Source organism: Microcaecilia unicolor, chromosome 3, assembly GCF_901765095.1.
Source record: "Microcaecilia unicolor chromosome 3, aMicUni1.1, whole genome shotgun sequence".
NCBI classification, from domain to species: domain Eukaryota; kingdom Metazoa; phylum Chordata; class Amphibia; order Gymnophiona; family Siphonopidae; genus Microcaecilia; species Microcaecilia unicolor.
In genome coordinates, this window is record NC_044033.1 from 80,944,683 (window position 1) to 80,972,072 (window position 27,390).

At 43.4% G+C, this 27,390-nt stretch overlaps 1 protein-coding gene across 2 annotated transcripts in view; it reads left to right on the plus strand.

Annotated features, from left to right (window-relative positions):
• Positions 1-27,390, plus strand: part of XDH (xanthine dehydrogenase) — a 177,235-nt gene that overhangs the window by 46,746 nt on the left and 103,099 nt on the right. For both annotated transcript variants that reach the window (XM_030196110.1, XM_030196111.1), the window contains 5 exons: positions 6,734-6,885; positions 7,441-7,534; positions 11,538-11,647; positions 22,441-22,625; positions 24,526-24,700. In XM_030196110.1, the coding sequence (XP_030051970.1) occupies positions 6,734-6,885; positions 7,441-7,534; positions 11,538-11,647; positions 22,441-22,625; positions 24,526-24,700 (716 nt within the window). The remainder of the gene's footprint in view (positions 1-6,733; positions 6,886-7,440; positions 7,535-11,537; positions 11,648-22,440; positions 22,626-24,525; positions 24,701-27,390) is intronic.

The window sequence follows — 27,390 nt, forward strand, 5'->3', positions numbered from 1 at the left end:
TATTTTTTTCTCCTATACTAGTATAATATTTTCAATGATGTCTGTTTATATGCACCATGGCTGGTATAAGGGGTGTGGCTATCATAGGGGTGGAGCCATATGTGGTGACTCGCCCATAATGAGTACTGGCACCTTTTTTTTCTACAAAACAAAGCACTGCTCTTTATAAAAGTGGAGACAGGGAAGAAGTGGGAAACTACAGACTGGTAAGTCTCACGTCGGTGGTAGGAAAAATAATGGAGTCGCTGCTGAAAGAAAGGATAGATAACTTTCTAGAAGCCGACGGGTTACAGGACCCGAGGCAACATGTCTTTACCAAAGGAAAATCCTGCCAAACGAATCTTATTGACTTCTTTGACTGGGTGACCAAAGAACTGGATGAAGGATGGGCACAAGATGTAATCTACTTGGATTTCAGCAAAGCCTTTGATATGGTCCCCCACAGAAGACTCATGAATAAGCAGAAAGGGTTGAACTTAGGACCGAAAGTGGTGAACTGGATAAGAAACTGGTTGACCGACAGGTGGCAGAGGGTAGTGGTAAATGGAATCCGCTCGGAGGAAAGGAAGGTGAGCAGTGGAGTTCCTCAGGAGTCGGTGCTGGGGCCTATTCTTTTTAATATATTTGTGGGAGATATTGCTGAAGGGTTGGAAGGAAAGGTGTGTCTTTTTGCGGATGACACGAAAATAGCCAATAGTGTGGATACCCTGGAGGGAGTAAAAATGATGAGAAGGGATCTCTGAACCTTAGAAGAATGGTTGAGGGTCTGGCAGTTAAAATTTAATCCTCGCTAATTACTTCCAGATTCAAACTGAAATATTCTCTGGTACATTAACTCAATAATTCTTATATATTGTATGCCAGTGCATCTAATATTAAATACAATTTTTTATTATTTTGCTGATAGAGTCTTGCTGACCTGAATATGTATACCTTAGAGGAAAAGAGAAACAGGGGTGACATGATACAGACGTTCAAATATTTGAAAGGTATTAATCTGCAAATGAACCTTTTTCGGAAACGGGAAGCCGGTAGAACTAGAGGACATGAAATGAGGTTGAAGGGGGGGCAGACTCAGGACTAATGTCAGGAAGTATTTTTTCACAGGGGGGGTGGTGGATATGTGGAATGCCCTCCCGCAGGAGGTGGTGGAGATGAAAACGGTAATGGAATTCAAACATGGGTGGGATAAACACAAAGGAATCCTGTTTAGTACAAGAACAGTGCTAGGTAGACTTCTACAGTCTGTGCCCTGAAAAAGGCAAGGACAAATCAAACTCGGGTATATATATAAAGTATCACATACCATGTAAATTAGTTTATCTTGTTGGGCAGACTGGATGGACCATACAGGTCTTTATCTGCCATCATTTACTATGTTACTACGTAAACAGAATACAGAGTTGAGTATTTAAGGGTTGTTTGATGTGATATTTTATTGTATTATTAGTTTTGTTTGTCCCAGTTGTTGATTTTAAATATGTATGTGCTGCTTGTACTCTGCTAAGGATGTAAGATTGTGTGGATTAAAAATACAAAAATGGCCGGGGGGGTGGGGGGGTGGGGGGGGGGGGGGGGGGGCGTGTGTAATGGAATAGAATTTTAAAAGAGGAGTGGCCTAGTGGTTAGGGTGGTGGACTTTGGTCCTGGGGAACTGATGAACTGAGTTTGATTCCCACTTCAGGCACAGGCAGCTCCTTGTGACTCTGGGCAAGTCACTTAACCCTCCATTGCCCCATGTAAGCCGCATTGAGCCTGCCATGAGTGGGAAAAGCGCGGGGTACAAATGTAACAAAAAAAAAAAACCCTGTCTAGACCAAGCAGTGCACTAGGGGTCTGTATTATTGATTAGAAGTAATTCTGTTTCATTCATTGTTTAAGTGGTATCTTAAAGGATTGCTATTCAACCCTGTTTTTGTCTGATGATACACTCTGAAGTCTTTTGTCTCTGACCGAAAGTAACTTCTCTTGGAATGCAGGAGATAAGACACAGCTCTAACTAATTTGGTATGCAAAGGGGAGGATGGTTCCTGGTTCTTTCCCAGGCCCAGCTTGGCCACCTGGACTTGGGAAAACATGTGACCACGTAAGCATAGAAGCATTCTGTAATTTTCCTTAGCTGTATCCTTCCCTAGCCCTGGACATGGGTTCAGAGCCTAATAAATAGGGAGGGCTTGTCACAGCAGGGTGGGGTTCATCTGTGGGCAGACGTGTCGCTCATAAGGCTTGTACCTGGTCCAAAAAGCTCCTAGCTCTCTCGCTGTGTAACGGACCTCCCAGCTGATGAATAAGAGCCTAGATGATGAGAGATCAGTGTTGTATGTATGTGTGTGTGTATATATATATATATATATATATATATATATATATATATATATGTTTCATAGCTTTCTCTTCCTGGTCTAAGAGGTGCAGAGACGAGCGATAGAATGATTGTAATGATAGAGCTAATCATTGTGTTTGCTTCTTTTCCTGGTCTAAGAGATGTAGAGATCAGTGATGTAACCATTGTTTTCATATAGCTAATCACTGTATATGTGCTAACCATTATCTATCTATCTATCTATCTATCTATCTATCTATCTATATATTAACCAATTGTAGAATTTAGTTCCTCTAATAAAGGTTTCATATATCTTATTACGAATCCAAAAGAATCCACGGTAATTATTGGGTAGTCTGTGTTACTGAGACAGGCTGTAAATCCATAGCAGCCTGTCAAGATGGTGGCCTGAGCGTGTACGCCGATCGATTGTGTTGGGTCTGCTGGCGATTTCTTACCTTTTCTTGCTTTCAAAATGCCCCATACAAAGAGGAAGGGGATAGTGAAAGGCCAAACGCCAATGGCCAGAACTTCCTCCCCGTCCCAGCAGTCGATAGAACGATTTGCTACGCTCATTCCAACTACTAGGGTGTGCGATTCCGAGCTGAGGACCGAAGGAGGAGTGTCGGTCCTCCCGGACTTAGAAACATCATTGTCGCCGCCTGATAATCGACCTCCGTGTCCCGCGTTCTAAGGGCAGAGTGAGGAGGTTCAGACCCATATGAAAGTCGTTAAGGGTCAAACCTCGGATGGCGTCAACCCTGCCCGGAACGCTGAGGGAACAACTTTGGAAGAAAGTCCTCCCACGGAGATTACTCTTCAGGCGATATGGAAGGCTTTAAAGGGATTAAATCAGACTGTTCTGAGCTCTGCTTGGGAAACCTCTCAGCTTGTGAGTAAAATTGATTCTTTGGCAATCTCTCAAGAAAAGACTAAGCAGGAGACAGCCCTTCAAACTGAACAAATTCAACAAGAAGTTAAAACTTTAAAAACAGCTACCGAATCTTTGATAACAGATAAAATTACCATACACAGGAAAACAGAACAAATTGAAAATTTTAATAGACGATTGAACTTGAGAATATTGAATTTTCCTTGGGTAAAAAATTTGAGTTCTACGGAGCTGTTTAAAAAATATTTACAAGATATTCTGCTGTACCCGGCTTCAGCTATTCCCCCTTTCAACAAAACGTATTACCTGCCAATTCCTGTGCAAGCTGAACCTGGAAATAGTGACGACAAACTGGAACAGTTAAGAAATTTACCTTCTGGTCGTCAAAATATACAAGAACCTTTGGATATTTCTTTAATATTAGAAACATCACTTTCTGAAATAGAGCAACGTAGAACTCTTCTGGTATCATTTGTCTTTGAACAGGATTTAAATTCAGTGTTGAAGTTATACTTTAAGAATTCCTTGAAGACTTTTTGTGGTCAAAGAATTTGGGTATATCCTGATGTCTGTCAGACAACCCAAGATCAAAGGAAAAAATTTCTGACTTTTCGAGAGGAGACCCGAGCTTTGGGGGCAACATATTTGCTTGCATATCCATGTAAATGTCTGATTAAATATTTGGGTATAAAATATATATTTTATGACCCAGAACATCTTAAAGTATTTTTGGAAATGAAAAAGCTAACCACTAAACCTAAAGAGTAATGTGAATGTTATCATACTGATTATCAGAGAAATTAAGGGAATGTTAAGGCCAGGCCATATATATATATATTTCTTCTTCTTTTTTGGATCTCCTATTATCCTAATCACTCCTCCCTTTCTTCCTCTTTTTTCGGATTGTGGTCTAAGGAATTGTATAATTTGATGTATGGAAATTCTCTGTGTTAAGATTCCTCTAGTCTTATGTATTCAAAGATATACCACGTGTTACAGATGCATGTTAATCGTGTAAGAATTTATGAATATATAAATAAATAAATAAATATAAAAATACAAAAATAACTAACCAACTAAAGAGAGAAAGAAAGAAAGAAATACTAGTGCTTAGTACTGATTGAAAGACGTCTGTGCCTGACTTTCAGGAATCCATCTTCTTCTTTATCCCACCAAGACAGTGGCTTGCTGCATAACTGGTTACTCTCTCTGTCCCTCTCTACAACATCTCTATTAGACTACTGCAACTTGCTTCTCACAGGTCTTCTGCTCAGCCATCTCTCTCTTCTTCAATCTGTTCAAAACTCTGCCGCACGACTAATATTTTGCCAAAGTCGTTATGTCCATATCAGCCCTCTCCTGAAATCGCTTCACTGGCTCCCTATCCATTTCCATATACAATTCAAGCTCCTCTTATTGACCTATAAGTGCATTCACTCTGCAGCCCCTCACTACCTCTCCACCCTCATCTCTCCCTACACTCCTTCCCTAGAACTCTGTTCACTAGGCAAATCTCTCCTAGTTGCACCATTCTCCTCCATCGCTAACTCCAGACTCCGCTCCTTCTATCTCACCGCACCTTATGCCTGGAATAGGCTTCCTGAGCCATTACGTCTAGCTCCATCCCTGGCTGCCTTCAAATCCGGGCTAAAGGCCTACCTGTTTGATGCTGCTTTTGACTCCTGACTTGTCACTTATCTTATCCTTGTGTCCTTCTGTCTGTCCTTCCCTTATCCTTATTGATCCTGTCTGTTTGTCCTGATTTAGATTGTAAGCTCTTTTGAGCAGGGACTGTCTTTCTTCATGTTCAATTGTAAAGCGCTGCGTACGACTGGTAGCGCTATAGAAGTGATTTATAGTAGTAGTAGTAGTAGTATTAGAACCACTCCAGTTACTTTGATGACTACATTTAAATATCTGGGAATTTATCTTGACCATGAACTATCTTTCAAATGCCAAATCACTTCTCTGGTGAAATCCCGTTGTTTTGCCTTGTGCCAGTTCCATTCTTTTCTTGATACCTCTTCTTAGAGGACTCTTCTTTATACTCTGATCAACCCTCGACTTGACTACTGTAATACTGTAATGCAATATATGTTGGTCTGCCTCTCTATTCTATCAAGCATATTCAGGTTATCCAGAATACGGCCCTTAGAATTTTTTCCCATGCAACAAGATCTGCTCACATTCTCTTCATGAAACATCACTGGCTACCAATATATTACTGCATTCAATTTAAAATCCTTACTATTTGTTTTATGTATTTATTTTATAATTTTTAACCTGTTTACACCTAAGAGATCCATAAAATAAAACATACACAATATTTAAAAACAAACAACATCTTGATAATCTTCAAATAACAACAAAGCTATTATCACTACAAATTAAGGGACCCTTTTACTAAGCTGCATAGACGTGTACGCATGTTCTTCGCACGTCAATTGTGTACTACCGCCCAGCTACCATGTGGCCCGGGTAGTAATTTCATTTTTGACGTGCGTCCGCTACATGTGCTGGAAAATATTTTTTATTTTCCGGCGCACGGCGCTAACTGGGCAGTAATCAGCATTGTACACACGCTAACGATTACCGCCCGGTTAACGTGTGAGACCTTACCGCTAAGTCCATTTTCGATACGTTAGTGTTTTTAGCGAGATAACCATGTAGGCACCTATAGGGATATTGTAGGCACATACATGATGAACACACATACATGGTTAACACGCCTATAATGCTGCTTAGTAAACAGGGCCCCTAGTGATTAGTGCAGTGGACTGTGAACCAAGGAAGCCACGTTCAAGCCAAGTTTAAAAATAATTCTGAGCCTTCCAGAAACAGAAAATACCTAAGCTACCTAAATATATGACATCTGCAAGCCTGAAGGCTATTGAAGTGGTGTGCATTCAGGTACAGTAGGTATTTTTCAGGTCCTGGAGGGATCACATTTATGAAAAAAAGAGTTATAATGGGGTTTGAGCCTGTGTCCCTTGGTTTAAAGTCCGCTGAACTAACCACTAGGTTACTCCTCTGTTCTGCAGGGATATCTGTCTGACTATATTTTTGAAAATGATGCCAGACAAACATTCATGTCCCTGGTTTTTTGTTGTTCAAAAGTTGGACATTTCACTTTGAGAAATGGCTATTCATTTTGGACATTTTCAGTGTAAAAATGTCTGTCTCACAGCCATAATTGAACAAGAAATATAGACATTTATTTCCCTGTTTGATTATGGCTGTTAGATGGCCAGTTTTTTTGGACTTTATGAGCAAGATTTTTGTTTTTGGACAGATGTTTTTTTGAAAATGCCCCTCTGAATGTAATATAATACAATGTAGTGAAAATATGGATTTATAAATATGGTCTCCCAGTGAATATTGGTCCTTGCCCTGACCCTAACCCTGACCCATTAATAAACAGTATTTATTTTAATAAAGTAACCTGCCTAAAGCTTATCCAACAAAATAACAGCAGGAGTACTACCTTATTAATAGTTTTGTTTTCCTTTCCCTTCCAGGTATTAGCTTTGGTGCTGCCTGCTCCTTGACCTGTGTGGAGGAAGTGCTGAGCAAAGCTGTGACAGAGCGTCCTTACTACCAAACCCAAGTCTTTCAAGCTATTCTGGAGCAGTTGCGCTGGTTTGCAGGGCAGCAAATCCGAAATGTTGCGGTAAGCCCTCCTGCCTATTCACATAAAATGCTCTTGGACCACATTTCCAAAAAGGACTCCTTCCTTTCTGTGCCTGTGGCAAAACTATTTTGGCAAATATATGTGGAATGCTTTGTATAATTTTGCAACTGAAGACCTATTTTACATAGTTTTTAAAATCATCAGTGCAAAACCTATGTAATGTGTGTTTAAGTCGTTTTTTGGTGTTAACAGGTTTGCAAATGTCAGTGCAACTGAATGTAAGCAGTTTACTTATCCCTAGGTCTGGTATAACCCCTACGTGGTCTACCATGATTTCAAAATCTGGCAGGACAACAAAATAAGCTCGTACTTGTGTCTAATTCTTGTTTCATTTGCTCAGCAGAATTAGGCACATGAGTGCAGGAAGTGAATAAATAAATTGATAAATGCACTCTTACCTTCAGCTTATCTGTGCTTATGAGCGTGATACAAATGTATTTCGTAAGTCTGTGATGCTACGTAACTTAGCTGTTGACTCATGTTGTTCAAGTTTCTCGATCACTCTTATAACCCGTCTACAATTATTGTTTCCAGGCCATTGGGGGAAATATAATGACAGCCAGCCCAATTTCGGACCTAAACCCTGTGCTTCTTGCGAGTGGAAGCCGACTAACTTTTATTTCTAATGGTGAGTCCTGGTCTGTCCTTTCTACCTAAAAAACAGAGGGCAAGATGAAGAAGCAGACACGGTGGAAGATGAACTTAACAAGTCTTTATTGTAGAGAGTGGGTAAAAGGATGCCCGACATGGCTGTGTTTTGCCCAGACGGGCTGCTTCAGGGGTGATATAATACTAATAAAGATATAAAAACATAAATTAAACCAAATTGCAAATCAAGGGCCCTGTTTACTAAGCTGCGCTAAGAGTGCACTAACGATTTTAACGCTAAAGATACCCTTAGGAATATATGGATGTCTCTAGTGTTTAGCACACACTAATTTTAGGCGTGCACTAAAAATGCTAGTGTGTCGTAGTAAACAGGGCCCAAATATAATCAATAAATGTAAATAAATAATTGAAACCATATCAACATAAAATCAAAGTAAAATGAATACTTAAGCTGGTCAATAAATGCATACTAATATAAAAATACATAAATTGTCTGGAAACCAGTTACGGTGTTCATGCATATGAGTCATATGTGGAAAGTGATAGGATAATTCCTTGAGGGTATGTAAGAACACCATAAGTTGCTCCTCATACACTTTCTTTGTATTACATTTTTATATGTATGTTACTAAGTATATACAAGTAATTTTATTCAATCTCATGGTATTTTCAGTCCACATGTTTTTTTTAATTGATGTAATTATTGATGGATTTGGATTGCAATATGACTCATATGTACAGTTATCTATGCATGAACATCATAACTGGTTTCCAGATACTTTTTTATGCTTTTATAATATTTATGTTGGTATGCATTTATTGACCAGTTTAAGTATTCATTTTACTTTGATTTTATATTGCTATGGCTTCAATTATTTATTTACATTTATTAATATGTTTGTTGTAATTGCATTTTTATATTTTTATTAGTATTATATTGCCCATGAAACAGCCTCACTGGGGTAAAATTGGCCGTGTCGGGTGTACTTTCTACCACAAGAAATTAAAAAATACATGGGTCAATATTGACCCAGCGATGGTCAGTGTTTTTATAAATGCTGACCGCTGCTGGCTAATTTAGACCTAGATATTCAGTGCTGGGCCATGTTTGAGCCAGCAGCAGTACCTGGAGGTTATGTGGGTGTGGAAGTCAGTGCTGTATTTGCATACAGTAACTAGCCAGGCAAAGGTAAGACTGCTATTTAACTGGTCCTACTTGCCTAATTAGCTATGTGGGCATCAGTTCTGAATATCCCTGGTGGTTGCATAACTCCCTGCTCTGCCCAGACTCTACCTCCGGACTGCCCTGGCACAGAGGGGATATTTAGCAGTAGTACCCTGTTAAGTGCCATTGAATGTCCTCTCCTGACCTACCTGGTAAATCATTTGAATATTGGATCCATAGTACCTATTCAGAGAGGGGGGCTCCTGGAGAAGAATCACATTATTCTCTCTAAAAAAAAGTCCTGAGATTGAAAAATATAACGATAAATGATGCTGTATGTTGTCATATTACGTAATGGGTTTGGGGCCAAAGGACTGTTCTCAGGTGAAAAAAGGACCACTAGTCTGCAACACCTTATTCTTTATCTAGGGGACACGCGATGAAGCTACAAAGTAGTACATTTAAAATGAATTGGAGAAAAGTTTTCTTCACCCAACATGTAATTACTCTGGAATTCATTGCCAGAGAATGTAGTAAAAACAGTTAGCGGGGTTTAAAAAAGGTTTGGACGGCTTCCTAAAGGAAAAGTCCATAGACGATTATTAAAACGGACTTGAGGAAAGTCCATTGCTTATTTCTAGAATAAGCAGCATAAAATGTATTGTACTTTTTTGGGGTCTTGCCAGGTATTGGTGACCAGGATTGGCCACTGTTAGAAACAGGATGCTGGGCTTGATGGACCTTTGGACTGTCCCAGTATGGCAATACTTATGTACTTATCTTTTTGGTTGTATACCATGGCTCTTTTACCTGGCCAGAATGTTTTCATAAGACAAACATTGTCACTGCTTGGTCACTAGTGCACTGGTCCAAAACTCCAAAGAGAACAAGCAAATCATCTCACCACTTCTCAAAAGTTATCAATTCTATCCCTGTGCAGTCCAGACACCCAATTTTGGATGGGCCTGGGCCCAAGATGGATGGGCAGAAGAACCCCACCCCATCCCACAGGTGATTTGGTCTCTCTTTCTCTCACCTGCATGCCATATGGTCTCTCAAATATCACCCCTCTCCTGCAAACCTTTTAAATAGCAGATTTTCACCGGCAGTAAGCAGCAACTAATACACAGTACTCATGTTGGCCCCAAATCCTTCCCTCTGATGCAGCTTACTGTTTCTGCATAGGAGGGAATACGTCAGAGGGGAAGGCTTTGGGGCTGGTGTGAGCAGTATGTATCAGTCGCTGCTTCTTGCAGGCGAAGATCTGCTATTTATAAGGTATGCAGGAGGGACAGTTGTTGGGAGTTTTCAGCTTGGGAGTCTCTGCCAGCCACATCATAGGTGTGCTGCTACTGGTGTGCCTGAGCTCACAGTGGGTGGGCCTGGGCCCACCCAAGCCCACCCTTAGCTACGCCACTGGTGCAGTCATATTCCAAGTACTTCTCCCAAATTCCACATATACTTTTTCAGTCTGTAGAAGAAATTTGTTTAAGCTCCTCCTGACTTTCTTGCTTCTGGTGGCCTCCACCAGAGGAGGGTGCTGAATCACACACATCTAAGGGTGGCTGGAATCCGGTGATCACTCCTCAGCATAGATTTTCTTCAGATTCCATCCTTGTCACCATATAACAGGAGGATTGTGCCCATCATTCAGGAAAGAATGTCACTCACAGGAAAAGTCTGGGTATTATTGCCAAAACACAGCTTGTGTTGAGATTTGATTGTTAAGCACATCCTGTATACTGTACTTCAGACTGTATTATGAACACACCCTTTGGCTGTTAAGAATAACATATTTTTGGCCATCCTGGGATTTTGCTTTGGTGCCTTCTACTCTTTTCTTGACTGCTGACTTTCTGTCAAAGGATTTTTTCTTTGTTTTGTTTCTCTGGAGAAGGGGACAGACAAAGAAGCAGCGGCATACCAAGGGCAGGGCGGTGGAGGTAGTCCACCCTGGGTGCATGCTGCAGGAGGGGTGCAGGGAGCAGATGCACGGCTGTCAGCTCCGCCGGTTCCCTGCTCCCTCTGATGTTATTTCCTGTTCTGGGGCAGAGGAAGCAGTGAACCGGCAGACCCGACAGCCGCACAGCTGCTCCCAGCACCCCAGGAGGTAACACCAATGCACCCGGGAAGGGGGTTGGAGGTAATGTGCCGGGGGGGGGGGGGGTGATGCTTCATCCAGGGGGGGGGGACGCTGTACCCCGGGGGGGGGGGATGATGCTGCATACCGGGGGGGGGGGGGGGGAGGTGCGCAGTGGCGATCCGCCCTTGGTTGCAGCTGACCAAGGAACACCACTGCAAGGAGGTCTGATCCCGGAGCACAGCCTTAGATTATGCAGCCCAAAGGGATGGGCAAGAGGACTGGATGAGTTGTAGATTTGTATATACTGTAAGACTGTTAAGAGAAACCACACATCAAGTGAAAGAGGCTGTAACAAATGGTCTTGGTGACAAGAAACCTCTTAAACCAAATACTAGATGTACATAAGAACTTGTGCAGTTTGAGCCCGTTGCAGAGTTCAGTAAAGTTGTTTGGCATAAAATACCATCCTTGGAATGAAGAGTGTTCTTTTGGAATGAGAGTGAGGTGACTTCCAGACTTGATAAGGACACTCAGTAAAGCTTGGCTTAACACCCTATGGCCTTCTGGATCTTTATGCGGCCCTGGCTGCACCCAAGCTTGAGTGAGAAGAGTTAAAATTGACTGTGTGTGAACTGTTGATGACCCAGGTCAGGAGTGTCTGATCCCGAGAGCTAGTTGGTGCCCCAGGACGCTGGGAGTGGACCTGGGTTACACATGTTATATTTAAACATCCCAGTTGTGTTTAAAGTATACTTCTCTCTTCTTGTATTCCAGAAGGCAAAAGGACTATCCAGATGGATGACACATTCTTTACGGGATATAGAAAGACTCTAGTAAAGCCTCAGGAAATCCTACTGTCCGTTGAGATCCCCTACACAAGAAAGGTGAGGTGTATCATGGAACTGAGACTCAATGAGTTTAAAAGAAAAATGAATGCTACATACACCAAACTCCATCATATTTCAAAAAGTAAAACATACCTCAAATTTTTTGTGAAATTTTACCTTGAAGTTCTTGAAGGCTGCCTGCCTGAAGTCCTAGAAGCAACAAAGTTCATTATAGCAGAAATTGTTTTTAATATACTTGGAGGCTTATTTTCAAAGCACTTAGGCTTACAAAGTTACATAGAGGGGCATAATCGAACAGGGCCGGCCATCTCTAAGGCTGGCCCCGTAAAGTGGCATACCCGACCTTATTATCGAAACAAGATGGCCGGCCATCTTTTGTTTCGATAATATAGTCGGGGGCCGGCCAAATCTCAACATTTGGGCCGGCATTAGAGATCGCCGCCATTGGTTTCCTGCCGATAATGGAAACTAATGGCGGCCATCTCAAACCCGGCCAAATCCAAGGCATTTGGTTGAGGGAGGAGCCAGCATTTATAGTGCAGTGGTCCCCCTCATATGCCAGGACACCAACCGGGCACCCTAGGGGGCACTACAGTGGACTTCACAAATTGCTCCCAGGACCATAGCTCCCTTACCTTGTGTGCTGAGCCCCCCCCCCAAAAAAACCCCAAACCCACTACCCACAACTATACAACACTACCATAGCCCTTATGGGTGAAGGGGGGCACCTATATGTGGGTACAGTGGGTTTCGGGTGGGTTTTGGAGGGCTCACATTTATCACCACAAGTATAACAAGTAGGGGGGATGGGTCTGGGTCCGTCTGCCTGAAGTCCACTGCAGTACCCACTAAAAACTGCTCCAGGGACCTGCATAGTGCTGTGATGGAGCTGGGTATGACATTTGAGGCTGGCACAAAAATGTTTAAAATGTTTTGTTTTGGGTGGGAGGGGTTTGGTGACCACTGGGGGAGTAAGGGGAGGTGATCCCTGATTCCCTCCGGTGGTCATCTGGTCAGTTTGGGCACTTTTTTGAGGCTTGGCCCTAAAAATAAATGGACCAAGTGAAGCCGGCCAAGTGCTCGTCAGAGCCGGTCTTCTTTTTTCCATTATCGGCCGAAGCTGGCTATCTTATAAGCACGCCCCCGTTCCGCCTTCCATACCCTGCTGAAATGCCCCCTTTAACTTTGGCTGGCCCTGCAATGGAAAGCAGTTGAAGCCGGCCAAAATCAGCTTTCGATTATACCGATTTGGCTGGCTTTAGGAGAAGGCCGGCCATCTCCCGATTTGTGTCGGAAGATGGCCGGCCTCCTTCGAAAATAAGCAGGATTATAACCTATGGAACTTTGTAAGTCTAATCCCCCCTTTTACAAAACCACACTAGTGGCTGCCAGTGCAGTAATTCTGACACAGCCCATTCAAAGTGACTGGGCTGTGTCAACATTATCATGCGGCAGCCACTAGTGTAGCTATGTAAAAGGGAAGGGGGGAGGAAGTGCTTTGAAAATAAGCCCCTTTGTCTCATTTATCCATATAGAACATTATATCATACTTGACGTTGCACTCACAGCGACATCGTTCAGAACACCATCTTGATTTTCAGAGGGCATTTGATGGAAATCAAAAGTCTTAGGATAGGAGGTGATGTCTTATGGTGGACTGCCAGCTGATTAAAAGATGGAAAACAAAAAATAGGACTAAACGGTCAGTTTTTCCTAAAGAACAGGGTAACTAGTGGAGTGCCTCAGGGATGTGTGTTGGGACCAGTGTTAACATATTTATTAACAATCTGAAAAAGGGAGCAATGAGTGAACTGATCAGCTTTGTAGATGACATGAAAATATTCAAAGCAGTTAAAACCCAAGCAGACCCTGAGGAACTACACAAGGACCTAGCCAGATTGGAGCAGTAAACAACAAAATGGCAGATTAAATTTAATGTGAACACAGGTACAAAATGATGCACATAGGGAAAAACAATCCTAACTATATTTTCACAATGCTAGGTTCTGTATTAGGAGTCTCCACCCAGGGAAAGGATCTTGGAGTCATTGTGGACAATATGTTGAAATGTTCAGCTCCATGTGCAGGAGTAGTCAGAAAAGCAGAGTGCTGCCACTGCAAGCATGCCTTCATCCAGGCGTGCCCCTAATGCTTTTGTCTTTGGATGCTAGGCCAGGAACAGCAACAGCTGCTGTGTTAGGACAGAAGAAGCTCAGTGAGAAGTCTCAGAGTCAGTCCGTGTGCAGTCTCAGACCCAGCAGAAGCTCTGGCCCTGCACGGGTTTCCCTATAGAGGAAAGGGGTGGGGTTTCCACTGAACCAGAAGCTGCACCTAGGGGTAAGGGGAACTTGGGAAGAGGGCAGTTTCTTTCCTATAACTTCTGTTATTAATTTCTAGGAGAACCCACCTCCCCCCCCCCCCACATTCTTTGATATATTTTGATAGTGATGGGGTAAGGGCTTCCTTTTTCCCCTCTCCAACCCCCCCCTCCCAGAGCCTACACATTGCCAACAATTCTGACCCTGAATGGAATGTTAGGAGTTATTGAGAGAGTAATAGAGAATAAAATAAAAAAATATACCGCCTCTGTATTGATCCATGGTGTGCTTGCCTCTTCAAAATTGTATGCAGTTTTGGTTGCCCCTTCTCAAAAAAGATATAGCAAAACTGGAAAAACAGAGAAGGTCAACAAAAACAATAAAGGGAATGGAATGGCTCCCAGATGAAAAATAGGCTCTTCAACTTGAAGAAGAGACATTTCAGGTGGGAATCGTGGGATATGATAGAAGTTTATTGTCATGGTCTTACTATGACTTCTGGATCGGCACTAGACCCTTTGCAAGGAAGAAGAATTGAGCCCACTCAACGCCATCCTACGAGGCATTGTTGGGGCTGCGCTAGATTGCATGAAACCTGAAATGACGTCAGACGCCTGGCAGGGCATTAAACTCCTTCAGAGCAGGGCTTGGTGTTTTTTTATTGTTAACTGCCCTAGATTTATTTATTTATTTATTTGTTGCATTTGTATCCCACATTTTCCCACCTTCTTTACATTATGCTGTGATGGCGATCGCCTTTTCCGGAATGAGAAATACAAAGTAGTGTTACATTAAAGATCATAGATATTAAAATAAATTATAAAGTAATTTGGATAAACAATTCATTTCAGGCATAAGAGATAAGGGGGTGATACATTAATGTTCATTAGTAACTAATTGAAGTAGTTAGGTGTGGAGAGTAAATTATAAAGTAATTTGGATAAACAGTCACATCTCAGGCATAAGAGCTAAGGGGGAAATGCGTTAATGTTCATTGGTAATAAATTGATTGAAGTAGTCAGGTGTAGAGAGTTCGGATTTAACTGGTTCTGCTGGAGTTTTGAAGTTAGGTCATTTATGATGGCTCATTCTGGTAAGTCTTCTTTAACAGGTAGGGCTTTAGTAACTTCCGGAAGGTTGCTAAGTCATGTGTTCTTTTCAGGACCATTGGTAGTGCATGTCACAGTTGCGTGCTGATGTAGGAAAAGCAAGATGCATGTATTGATTTATATTTAAGTCCTTTACAACTGGGGTAGTGGAGGTTCAAGAATGTGCATGATGATCTTATTGTGTTCCTGGTTGGTAGGTCTATGAGATCTGACATATATGTTGGGGCCTCACCATGAATGATTTTATGAACCAGGGTACAGATTTTGAATGCAGTTCGTTCTTTCAGTGGGAGCCAGTGTAGTCTTTCTCTTAGGGGTTTGGTGCTTTTGTATTTCGCTTTTCCAAATATGAGTCTGGCTGCAGTGTTTTGGGCAGTCTGGAGTTTCTTAATAATTTGTTCTTTACATCCTGCGAAAATGGCATTACAGTAGTCCAAGTGGCTTAACACCATTGATTGTAACAGGCTGCGGAATATATCCCTTGGGAAGAAAGGTTTAACTCTTTTGAGTTTCCACATTGCATGGAACACTTTTTTTTGTTATATTTTTTTGCGTGGCTTTCTAGTGTGAGATTACGGTCAATTGTAACCCCCAAAAGCTTCAGGCTATCAGAGACAAGAAGGGTATAGTCTGGTGTATTTATAGTGCTATGCTATGCTCTTCTGTGGGTCCTGTGATGGCTTCTTCATTTCTACTTGGCACAGTTTGCTTCGCTGCCTGTCTTCAGGTTGTGTGGGTTCCTGGAAGCCTCTTGCTTTTGAATCAGTGGGTTCCAGCTTTGCTGCCTGTCTTTTGTCTCAGTGGGTTCCAGTGAAGCCACTAGCTTCAGTGTGCGAGTGGGTTCCTGTGAAGCCACTTGCTTCAGTGTGTGTGGGGGTTCCTGTGAAACCGCTAGCTTCAGTGTGTGAGGGTGTTCCTGTGAAGCTGCTTGCTTCAGTGTGTGTGTGTGTGGGTTCCTGAGAAGCCACTAGCTTCAATGCATGAGTGGGTTCCTGTGAAGCCACTAGCTTCAGTGTGTGAGTCAGGGGCATAGCCAGACCTCGAGGTGGAAGGGGGCCAGAGCCCAAGGTGAGGAGCATGTTTTGGTGGCTGCCCCTCTTTGCTGTCGCCCCCCTCCACCACCTCGCTGCCCCCTGTCTGCCGCCCACTGCTGCCACTGTAAACATCTTGGCTGGTGGAGGTCCCCAACCCCCACTAGCTGAAGCACTGCTGACACAATACCTTGTCTGGCAGGGGTCCCCAACCCCCGCCAGCTGAAGACTTCATCCAGTGCTGGTCTCCAGTGCTGCCGCATTGCCTGCCCTGCTCTCTCTTCCCCTCACATCGGGCATGTTCCTTTTAGTGGAACTGAGCATGCCCAATTTCACTGAAAGGAGCGTTCTTGATGTGAGGGGAAGAGACAGCAGGGCACAGCAGGCAATGTGACTGTGTTGCTGCAGACCAGCACTGAATGAAGTCTTCAGTTGGCAAGGCTTGGGGACAAGAGGCCCAGAGCAGATTGGGGGGGAGCCCAGGCCCCTGTGGCCCCACCTAGCAACACCACTGGTGTGAGTGGGTTCCTGTGAAGCTGCTTGCTTCAGTGTGTGTGTGGGTTCCTGTGAAGCCACTAACTTGTGTGAGTGGGTTCCTGTTACACTGCTAGCTTCAGTGTGTGAGTGGGTTCCTGTGAAGCCGCTAGCTTCAGTGTGTGTGTGTGTGTGTGTGTAGGGGGGGGGGGGGGGTTCCTGTTACACTGCTAGCTTCAGTGTGTGAGTGGGTTCCTGTTACACTGCTAGCTTCAGTCTATGAGTGGGTTCCTGAGAAGCCACTAACTTCAGTGTGTGAGTGGGTTCATGTTACACTGCTAGCTTCAGTGTATGAGTGGGTTCCTGAGAAGCCACTAGCTTCAGTATGTGAGTTGGTTCCTCCACTTCTATCCCACTATCAGTTGCTTTGTCTTGGGACTCTTCTTTTTTTCCATCTATACTTCTTCCCTTGGTGCTCTGATCTCATCCCATGGTTTTCAATATCACCTTTATGCTGATGACTCCCAGATTTACCTCTCCACACCAGAAATTTCAGCAGGAATCCAGGCCCAAGTATTAGCCTGCATGTCTGACATTGCTGCCTGGACGCCTCATTGCCATCTGAAACTAAACATGACCAAGACTGAGCTTTTTATCTTTCCCTCTAGACCCACCTCACCTCTTCCCCCATTCTCTGTGGATAACACTCTCATCCTCCCAGTCTCATTAGCTCATAACCTTGGGGTTATCTTTGACTCCTCTCTCTCTTTCTCTGCACATATCCAACAGACTGCTGAAACCTGTCGTTTCTTTCTGTATAATATCACCAAAATTCATCCTTTCCTTTCTGAACACACTACAAAGACCCTTATCCACAGTCTTATTACCTCTCACGTAGTCTATTGCAACTTACTTGTCACAGGTCTCCCACTAAGGTATCTCTCTTCCCTTCCATCTGTTCAAAATTCTGCTGCATGACTTATATTTCACCAGTGTCGCTATGCTCATATTAGCCCTCTCCTCAAGTCACTTCATTGGTTCCCTATCCATTTCCTTATACAGATCAAACTCCTCTTATTGACTTACAAGTGCATTCACTCTACAGCTCCTCAGTACTCAGTACCTCTTCACTCTTAGCTCTCCCTACACTCCTCCCCGGGAACTCTGTTTATTGGGTAAATCTCTCTTATCTGTACCCTTCTTCTCTACTGCCACTCCAGACTGTCCCTTTTATCTTGCTGCTCCATATGCCTGGAATAGACTTCCTGAGCCAGTACATCAAGCTCCATTTCTGGCCGTCTTCAAATCTAGACTAAAAGTCCACCTTTTGATGCTGCTTTTAACCCCTATTCACTTGTATAGCACCCATGTATTTATTTATTAGGATTTTTTTTAGTTTTAAACAGTTTTTTATTGAACAATCAATAAAACATTACAATCTTAAAGTTGTGTATCATGTTCATTTTTTCCTTCATTAAAGAATGTCTCGTCCCATTTATGTCAAAACAATGTCATTTCTCCAAGTACATTGGTTTCCCAAACTATTTCCCATCACCAGAACATTAATACAGCAAAATAATGATGGAAAAATACCTCACAGTCCTGTCCCCAGCTACTTCCATAGGCTCACATGAGCCGTCTTCTACTACTATTATTAACCCCTCTTCAACAAATAAACGAGAGTTCTAATGTTAACCATCTTCCAAGTATCTTAAACTTGTCAATTTCTTCCCCCCTCTCTCCTATAACCCCTCCCCTCCCTCCCCCCGTCCCTCTCCCTTCCCCTTCCCCCCCTTCCCCAAGGTCAGTTCTCTAAAAGCTGGTTGTGGCTGTCACCAGGTGTAATAAGGTACACTCTATCAAAGGCCCCCTAATTGGTTGAGAACTGCACTGCGTGCTCTTGGGGCCAAAACTTGTATATAACATTTCCATATTAAGTAAAACTCCTTTTGTCTCTTAACTTTCCATTGCACGTCTCGCAGCTCCATTAGCAATAACGCATGGACTCTATTGCGCCACTGCCAATATGTGGGAGCCTCTTTTTGAACCCAATTGGCCAGAATACATTTTTTACCTATTAGAAACGCTCTATACAACAGTAAATTATGATAGACAGCACCAGAAACCCCCAGCGCCTCCTCCCCCAACAACACACTCTCTGGTCTCATTGGTATGTGTTTATTCAGTATGTATTCCATAAAAGTACCCACCCGTAACCAAAAGCGCTTTATCTCTGGGCAGTCCCACATGGCATGAAAGTATGTACATTGTGGCCCTCCGCACTTACCACATTGTGGTGATTCCACCCCTCCCATTTTATATAATCGAAACTTGGAGGTATATGCTCGGAATAGCACTCTGCCCTGACATTCCCTAAGGTCCGCGTTGCTTATTCTCTTTGGTATCTGTCGCATGCTTCTCAATAATCTTTGTGTAGTGATTTCTTTTTGTAAATCCTCTGACCACTTCCCCACCAAGTGCGCCAGCGTTCTCTGTGTAGTATTTTGCATTAGCCTTTTATGTAGTAGTGAGATAGAGATTGCCTCCTCATTGGGCATTTCAAAAAGGTTTTCTAGCATGGTAAGCACGTCTATAACAAGTGATTGATGTGGGATACTGGCAATGTAATGTGAAATCTGATGGTATGCAAATTTGTCCATCCACATTAAATCTCCCATTCCCAGACAATCCAAATTTATGATATTCCCTTCAGAATCCACTATGTCTTGTAAGAGGATTATCCCTTTTTGTGCCCATCGTTTGAATCTTGGACTTTCTATACCTGGTAGAAACTCTCCATTCCCTGTTATAGGTAAAAGTCTGCTATGGTGTTCATCAAACAACCAGAACCGACTCAGTTCTTTCCATACCATTCTAAGGGGACTGATCACTATATTCCTACGTAGGTGCGCTGGCAATGTGGTTAACCGTGCCTGCAAAACAAATTGTAGTTTCAAGGGATGGACCCAATCCTCTTCCAGTTCCCTTGGAGTATAATATGAGGTTCCCAACATCCAATCCCCTATATGTCTTAGCAAACATGCTTTATTATATTGCCGTAAATCCAAGACCCCAAATCCCCCTCTATCCCATGGATCCATCATATTTTGCCAGCCTATCTGTGGTCGCCTTTTATGCCAGAAAAATTTGGAAAGCAGGCCCATCAACTTTTTCCAATCCCTTTTAGTCAGATAAATTGGCAAAATCTGAAAACAGTAAAGCCACCTTGGGAAAAGTATCATATTGAACAACGAAATCCTCCCAGATAGTGAAATTGGCAAATTATCCCACTTCTCTAGCATTTGTTTCATGTGTGCAAATAATCGAGTCACATTTAGTTGATATAGGTGTACTGGATCTCCTAGCAACTGCACTCCAAGGTACAGAAACGAGCGATCCGTTCTCCTAAAAGGACAATTTAATTGTGTCCACTCTTCATCTGACATCCACAATGATTGTACTTCAGATTTATCTAAATTTAGGCAAAATCCTGAGAAATCCCCATATTCTTTAAATATTTCCAAAAGAGCTGGCAGCGACTCCTTTGGGCTCTGAAGGATGACCAAGAAATCATCCGCAAAGGCAGAAATTTTAAATTGCTCGGTGCCTAGGCAGACTCCCCGCACAGTCTCGATGCCCGTGATGTCCCGGATTAAAGGGTCCAACACCAATACAAACAATAAAGGGGAGAGGGGGCATCCCTGTCTTGTTCCTCTAGCTATAGGAAACTGGCAGGAAGTCTCTCCATTCACCGACACCTCTGCCACTGGGTTCTTATATATTGTGTGTATGGCCCTCTTAAAAAATCCTCCAATTCCGTAAGTCTCCAAGACTGCAAACATGAAGTCCCACCTCACTCTATCAAACGCTTTATGCGCATCAAAGCTGATAAGTAGTGAGGGGGTACTCCCATACTTTGCCTGTTCCAATGCTAGCAGTATTTTTCTCAAGTTCTTTGCCACTGAACGTTCTCGTATAAATCCCACCTGCGGGTCTAGCACCAATTGTGGAAGAAACCTAGCCAGCCTATTAGCTAAGATCTTTGCAAATAATTTAGCCTCAAATGATAGTAAAGATATAGGCCTATAAGATTCTGCTCGGCTTGGGTCTTTTCCTGGCTTTAGTAAAACAATTATCTGCGCCGTCCTCAATGAACTCGGCATTTCTCCTCTGTGCACATGGGAATTGAATACCCTGGCCATACAAGGTGCAATATCCTCCACTAGAATTTTATACCACTCTGCCGTAAATCCATCTACCCCAGGTGATTTATATAGGGAGCTAGCTCTTATGTTCCAACTGACTTCGTCTTCAGTAATATCTACTTCCAATATCTCCTGTTGTTGTCTGGTAAGTTGTGGAAGCTTTTGTCCCTCTAGGTATGCTTTCGCCTCTAAACCCTCCTCCGGGGGAGGAGCATACAATTGGGTGTAAAAAGTTTCAAAAACCTTATTAATGTCTGTATTCGTATGTTGGCTCTTTCCCTGTGTGTCTTGGATTTGTGTCACCCATCTTCTGCCCCCTACTTGATGAACCAATCGCGCCAACAATTTCCCCTGCTTGTTAGCATGCTTGTACATCTGGTACTTATAATATATTTGAGACTGCTGCGTGCGAGTGTGTATCAATTGATTTAGCTCCATTTGTGTCTCCATATACAATTTCCTGTGTGTAGCGGAATGTGTCTGCCCATAAATTTGTCTCAGTCTCCGTACCCTTGCCTCCAGTCGCAGCATTTCAGCTTCTCTAGCTTTCTTTTTATGGACCGAGTATGAAATAATATGTCCCCGCAACACAGCTTTGGCTGCTTCCCAGAAAAGTATTGGATCCCGCTGATAGCTTTCCCTGTTTAATTCCGCATAGTCCTTCCACTTCTCCCGTATAAAGGAATGAAATGTTGTGTCATGGTATAATGCCCTCGGGAATCTCCAGCAAAATGGGCGTTTTTGGTCAATACCCCAGTCTAGTGTAATCCAAATCATGGCGTGGTCTGATACTTGTGTGGGACCTATCTCCGCCTGTGTTAGGTATATCGCTGTGTTCTGAGAAGTTAACAAATAATCTATCCGGGATTGTGTCCCATGGGCCCTAGATAAATGAGTATAATCCTGTTCTCCTGGGTGAAGTAATCTCCAAGCATCCACCAATTCCAAACAGGAGCATACCCATGGCACTCCTCTATTGTAATTCACCGGCTTAGCTCTTGAGGGACCTGTGCTGTCCAGCCACGGATCAAAAACCATATTAAAGTCACCTCCCATGATTATTGGAGTTTGTTCAAAACTCTGCACCTGTCTGGCAAGAGTCTGGAAAATTATTAGGATTTTTTTAACCACCTTTTAGAAGGAATTCACTCAAGGCGGTGTACAGTAAGAATAAATCAAACATGAGCAATAGACAATTACAGCAGTAAAAATATTCAAATAACAATACAAAGCATGGCGTGTATACTACTTACAATGTCAACACAATATGTAATAGAACATTTTATTTAACAGCGTAGGGTATAAGCAAAGATGGAACATATATGTAGGTAAGAGAGTAAGAGGAGTTAGAAAATAAGGTGATTAATTTAAAAAAAAGTTCCTGTATGTCATTCCCACCCTAGTAATTCTCTTATCCTTTTATTGACCTGTTTGTGATCAGCTCTGGGTACTTTGGTGTTGTTTCAGGTAATAATTATAAAAAATAAATAAATAAAAAAGACTTGCCTAAGGTCACAAGTATTGTTGGTGAGAGAACTGGGATTTTAACCCTGGATTCCAGCACAGTGATTTAACCACTCAGCCATTTTTTCCTTCCCACAAATTCTGACTTCACTGAAAAAAAATCTACCAAGAGAATGTTTCATGAGAACATCAGTGAGTTCCTGGGTATTGTTCCTCTTTCTTTTCTAGCTGGAGTACTTCTCAGCCTTTAAGCAGGCTTCCCGCCGTGAGGATGACATCGCCATAGTAACCTGTGGGATGAGGGTAAAGTTTAAGGAAGGCAGTCACCAGGTGGAGGATGTGCAGCTGAGCTATGGAGGGATGGCTCCTAAAACTGTCCTGGCTAAAAGAACATGCAAGGAGCTCACTGGGAGGTAGGAGAATACCTCAGCTGTTGCGCTTGGCTGAAGCCCACAATTAATGCCACAAAGGTTGATATTCAACCTTGGGAGATCTAGTTAAAAATATCTTTTAATTTAGATAGACAAAGACTTGGTTAAAATTAACCAGATATTCCTTACATTTAAGAAAACAAATATTCCAGATTTGGTACAATTCATCTAATTAGAGTTTGTGTAGGGGACAATTGGTCTAATGGAAATTAGTCCATTGCAAAACTTTGCCTAATGGACAATCAGTCCAAGATGTCAGTCCATCTAATTGTTAATTCTTGTCAAAAAGACAAGAGGCCTAATGTTAGAGGTAAAAGTTTAAATGTACTATGAAGTTTCACGTTTTTAAAGTGGAAAGATATTAAGATACCAGTAAAGAAGTACTATCTGTTATCCATCTGTGAGAGAATGGCATTTGTTAGGCCTATATCAAAGGACATTAGTGATTGTTTGGTATTTGAAGTGTGTGAAGATGAGGCTTCTCCTCCCGCTCTCCAGCAGGCCTCACTGGCCTGTGGCTCCTGAGCAGGACTCTGGCCGGTCTCTTCCCAGCCCCCTGAACACACCAACCTTCAGGATCCTAGGTCCCTTGTTCACTCAGGGTGACCTTGTTCTTAATATGCAAATTAGATGTAGATTAGACAGTTCTCAACAACAGCATATTCATCAGGCAGCTCTTTATTCCAGCCCCCTGGGCACACTTCTTCCAGCTTAAACACTTTCACAGGTCTTCCCACTGAGCCCTCACACACAGACACCTGGGCCCAGTGCTAACAGCCCCTCTGGCCTGAACAGGATATTCTTCCCCCACTCTGATGGTACAGCTCTGTCCTCCAGCCCCTGGATGCAAGTTCCCTGTTCTTAATACATAGTTCTATCTACAACACAGTTCATCAAAAGTCCACAGAGTCCAGCCAGTACCTTCAAGGGGATCTTCCTCCACCAGCCGCCAGGTCTCCAGCTCTTCTCTTTTCTCTCTCCTTTCACAAACTCAGGTAGGTATAAGGAGGTTGATTAGCTTATCCACCCCATTAGGATCTTCCCCCTAATTCCAGGCAGGACCCAGCCCATAACAACTTACACCTGTTTCTAGCCCAGGACTCTCCTTGGTCCTAGCAACCTCCACCTGGACATTCCCCTACTGGCTCCCTCTAGTGACTCCTCAGTAATAACATAACCTGGACATTTTTCCAGCGCCCTCTAGTGCCTATCCCGGACAGGACAGCCCCTTATTCTTCACAAGTGGGTGAGCAAGATAAGCATTCAGGTCCTATGACATGGTAAATTGAGACCAAGCTATAAAAGGTGTGAGCAAAAGCATTGTAACCGTTGTTATAACATGTAATTTTCTGCAGATTATTGTAAAACAAAGAAATGGAGTTTTGTAATTGGGTAGAATCCAAAAAAGAGAAAGAGAAGTTGGTTGCCAGGGTCTATATAGTCAGCGCTGTAATAGTCCTTGGTTGGAATCATACACCAGGCAAACTTGCAGTTCTGGGCCCTAAATCTAATCACAAGGTGTCGCTATTGAGCAACCTTTTTCTTTGACTTAACCTAAGTAAGGACACACTGTACAGCAACAAAGGCTGAAGACTTGCCCAGTAGACTTGTTGCATACAAGCTTTGAACCTGTGGCATAATCCACCATATCTCTGTGTTTACTCCCATGTATTGAGCGTACACACACAGAGAAATGGTGGATTATGCCACAGGTTCAAAGCTTGTATGCAACAAGTCTACTGGGCAAGTCTTCAGCTTTTGTTGCTGTACAGTGTGTCCGGTTAAGTCAAAAAAAGGTTGCTCAATGGCGACACCTTTGCTATTCTGTGCAATCTAAGCAGTGCATTTCTAGCCATCGTTTTACTCTTTTTTTTCGCTGCAGAGAGTGGAATGAACAGTTGCTTCGGGAAGCCTGCCTCCTGCTGGCTGATGAAATGTCTTTGTGCCCTGAGGCCCCCGGCGGTATGGTGGAGTTTAGACGCACCCTCACACTCAGTTTCTTCTTCAAGTTTTACCTGACTGTACTGCAGAAATTGTTTGTGGATCTCAATACAAATGTAAGTGGCATGTGGCTGGCGGCAGGGCCTCTGGGGTCCAAGTACTTGAGAAATAAATAGCACAGCTATGAAATACATCAGTGGAATTTTTCACAGATGTTCTAGCACAAATGTGGTGCTCAAACATCTATCACTGGAACGGGGAGGGAGGATGTAATAGAAGATTAGACAAATATTCATATAGGTTGGTTTGCGTATGGCAGATCCTATCTGGCAGTAGGGAAAGGGTACAGGTGACCTAGTTTTCCACAGGATTGATAGTCTGTGGCACTTATATAGGTAGGAGAAACTCCTTGCCAGATAAGTGCCACTCATCATGTCATACACAGATTTTCGAAAAAAGAAAGCACAAAAGGGAGAAATATCTCTCCGAGAGATATTAGAACATCAAACAGTGGAGATAACCAGCATGTCAAAGTAACAGAATACAGTATACATGCCAAAGTCCTTAAATAGAGTTTTATTCAATTGCTGTACAGGACTCAACACAGACTGTGTTTCACCTAAATGCTTGCATCAGGAGTCCAATCGAGTCTGCAGTATTTATAATCAGGTTAACAAATAACCCTGTCCCAAACAATTATTGTGCAATTGAAATGTGAAATCATAAAGCCAAAATTGTGTTGCCCAAGGAGGTTTGATTAACAGGAGACAGCAGGAGTGTGCTTGGCGCATTATCTGGCCTGAAGCTAGTAGGCAAAGCTTGTCACCCTATCAATTATATTGTTTTGAGTGTACCAAGATGGTGGCAGCTGCATTGGTGCCAGGGTGGTCCAGGGTGGAGCCTGGGCAGACCTGGAAGTTATCTAGGCAGTGCTGATATTCAATGCTGGTGCCTGGATAACTGAGCAACTAAAAGTGCACAAAAAGCAGTCCTAACTTTGCCAGTTAGTTATCTGGGTACCGGCACTATAACTTTCAGGGCCCACTAAAGTCCCGAATATTTAGTGCCAGTACTTGGATAAGGGTCGGTACTGAATATCTGAGTATAATTCAACTCATGGTGGTAACTGTTTAAAAACTGCTGATCGTGGCAGGCTGAACCTCATCCATTATTATTTTAGGATGCCGTAGTACTGAGCACTCTTACGGCCCGATATCTATAAGTACTTATATAACAGTACCAGCTGTATGGATAACTGGCATTGGCCGGATCTGACCATTTTCAGCATCACTATCTGGATAGTGCCACTGAAAATCATTATTGATCAGCCTGGCTTTATATGGATGGTGCCAGGGAAGAGTGTGGATGGAGCATGGGCTGTCCCGGGAATTATCCAGATATGGTGATATTCAGGCCACTATCCAAATAATTTAGCTGGATAACTTGGAACAGCAAAAAAGGCGGAGGAGGGAGGTGGCCTCCCTCCTCTTCCATCGGTGCTGCCTCAAAAATGGCGGCGCCCAGCCCTGTCCAGTGCATTCTGGGATACACTGGGTGGGGCTTCATGCCATATAAGGGAGATGGAAGAGGGGGTTAGGGGGGTGGGGAATGGTCGCTAGACCACCAGGCGGGGGGGGATTGACCCGCAGCCCACCGAATCTGCAGCCCCCCTGAACTTGTGTTGGGGGATCTCCAGCCCCCCTGAACTTGTGTTGGGGAGGTCAGGGGGACTGGAGGTCCACTGGACCTCCAGCCCCCTGTCACTGGGGAGGGGTCGGGTCAGGTTCCTTCAGAGGGGCTTCCACATTGGGGAAATGGGGGCCTGCTAGCATGCAAATGCATGCTGGACAGGGCTCACTATCTCTCCCCAATGGTCTGCAAATTCTAATGCCAGCTTCGAGCTGGTGTAGGGTTTGCTGAGGCCAGCGTGCCAATCTTTGGCGCGCTGGTTGCTGATCATTAGGAATGAATAGGTTTAGCATGCATTTGCATGATACTTGCACTAAGAGACCTGTTTTGCATGCATTTGCATGCTAATTGCATTCAGAGCCCGCGAGTGCGTTGTTTCACATGCTCAGGGGCTCTGATCATGGGGCGGTAGCAAATGCAGGTGTAACACCCTCTAGCGCCTGCGTTTGCTTCTGATCATTGGCCCATCGATTAACTAAGCTGTACATGAGTGGAGACACAAGATTTGAACACAAACTAGTTAGCTGTCATTATCAGGCTTATTTTCAAAAGTGAAGGACGCCCATCTTTCAACACAAATTGGAAGATGGGCGTCCTTCTCACAGGGTTGCCCAAATTGGCATAATTGAAAGCCGATTTTGGGTGTCCCCAACTGCTTTCCGTCGCGGGGACGACCAAAGTTCACAGGGGCGTGTCAGAGCGTAGCGAAGGTGGCACTTGAGTGTGCCTAACACATGGGCGTCCTTGACCCTTAATGGAAAAAAAAGGGCGTCCCTGACGAGCATTTGGACAACTTTACCTGGTCCTTTTTTTCTTAGACCAAGCCATAAAAAGGTGCCCGAACTGACCAGATGACCACCGGAGAGAATTGGGGATCACCTCCCCTTCCCCCCCCCAGTGGTCATTAACCCCCTCCCACCCTCAAAGAAACTCTTTAAAAATTTTTTGTGCCAGCCTCTACGCCAGCCTCAAATGTCATACTCAGGTCCATCACAGCAGTATGCAGGTCCCTGGAGCAGTTTTAGTGGGTGCAGTGCACTTCAGGCAGGCGGACCCATGCCCATCCCCCCTACCTGTTACACTTGTGGTGGTAAATGTGAACCCTACAAAATCCACC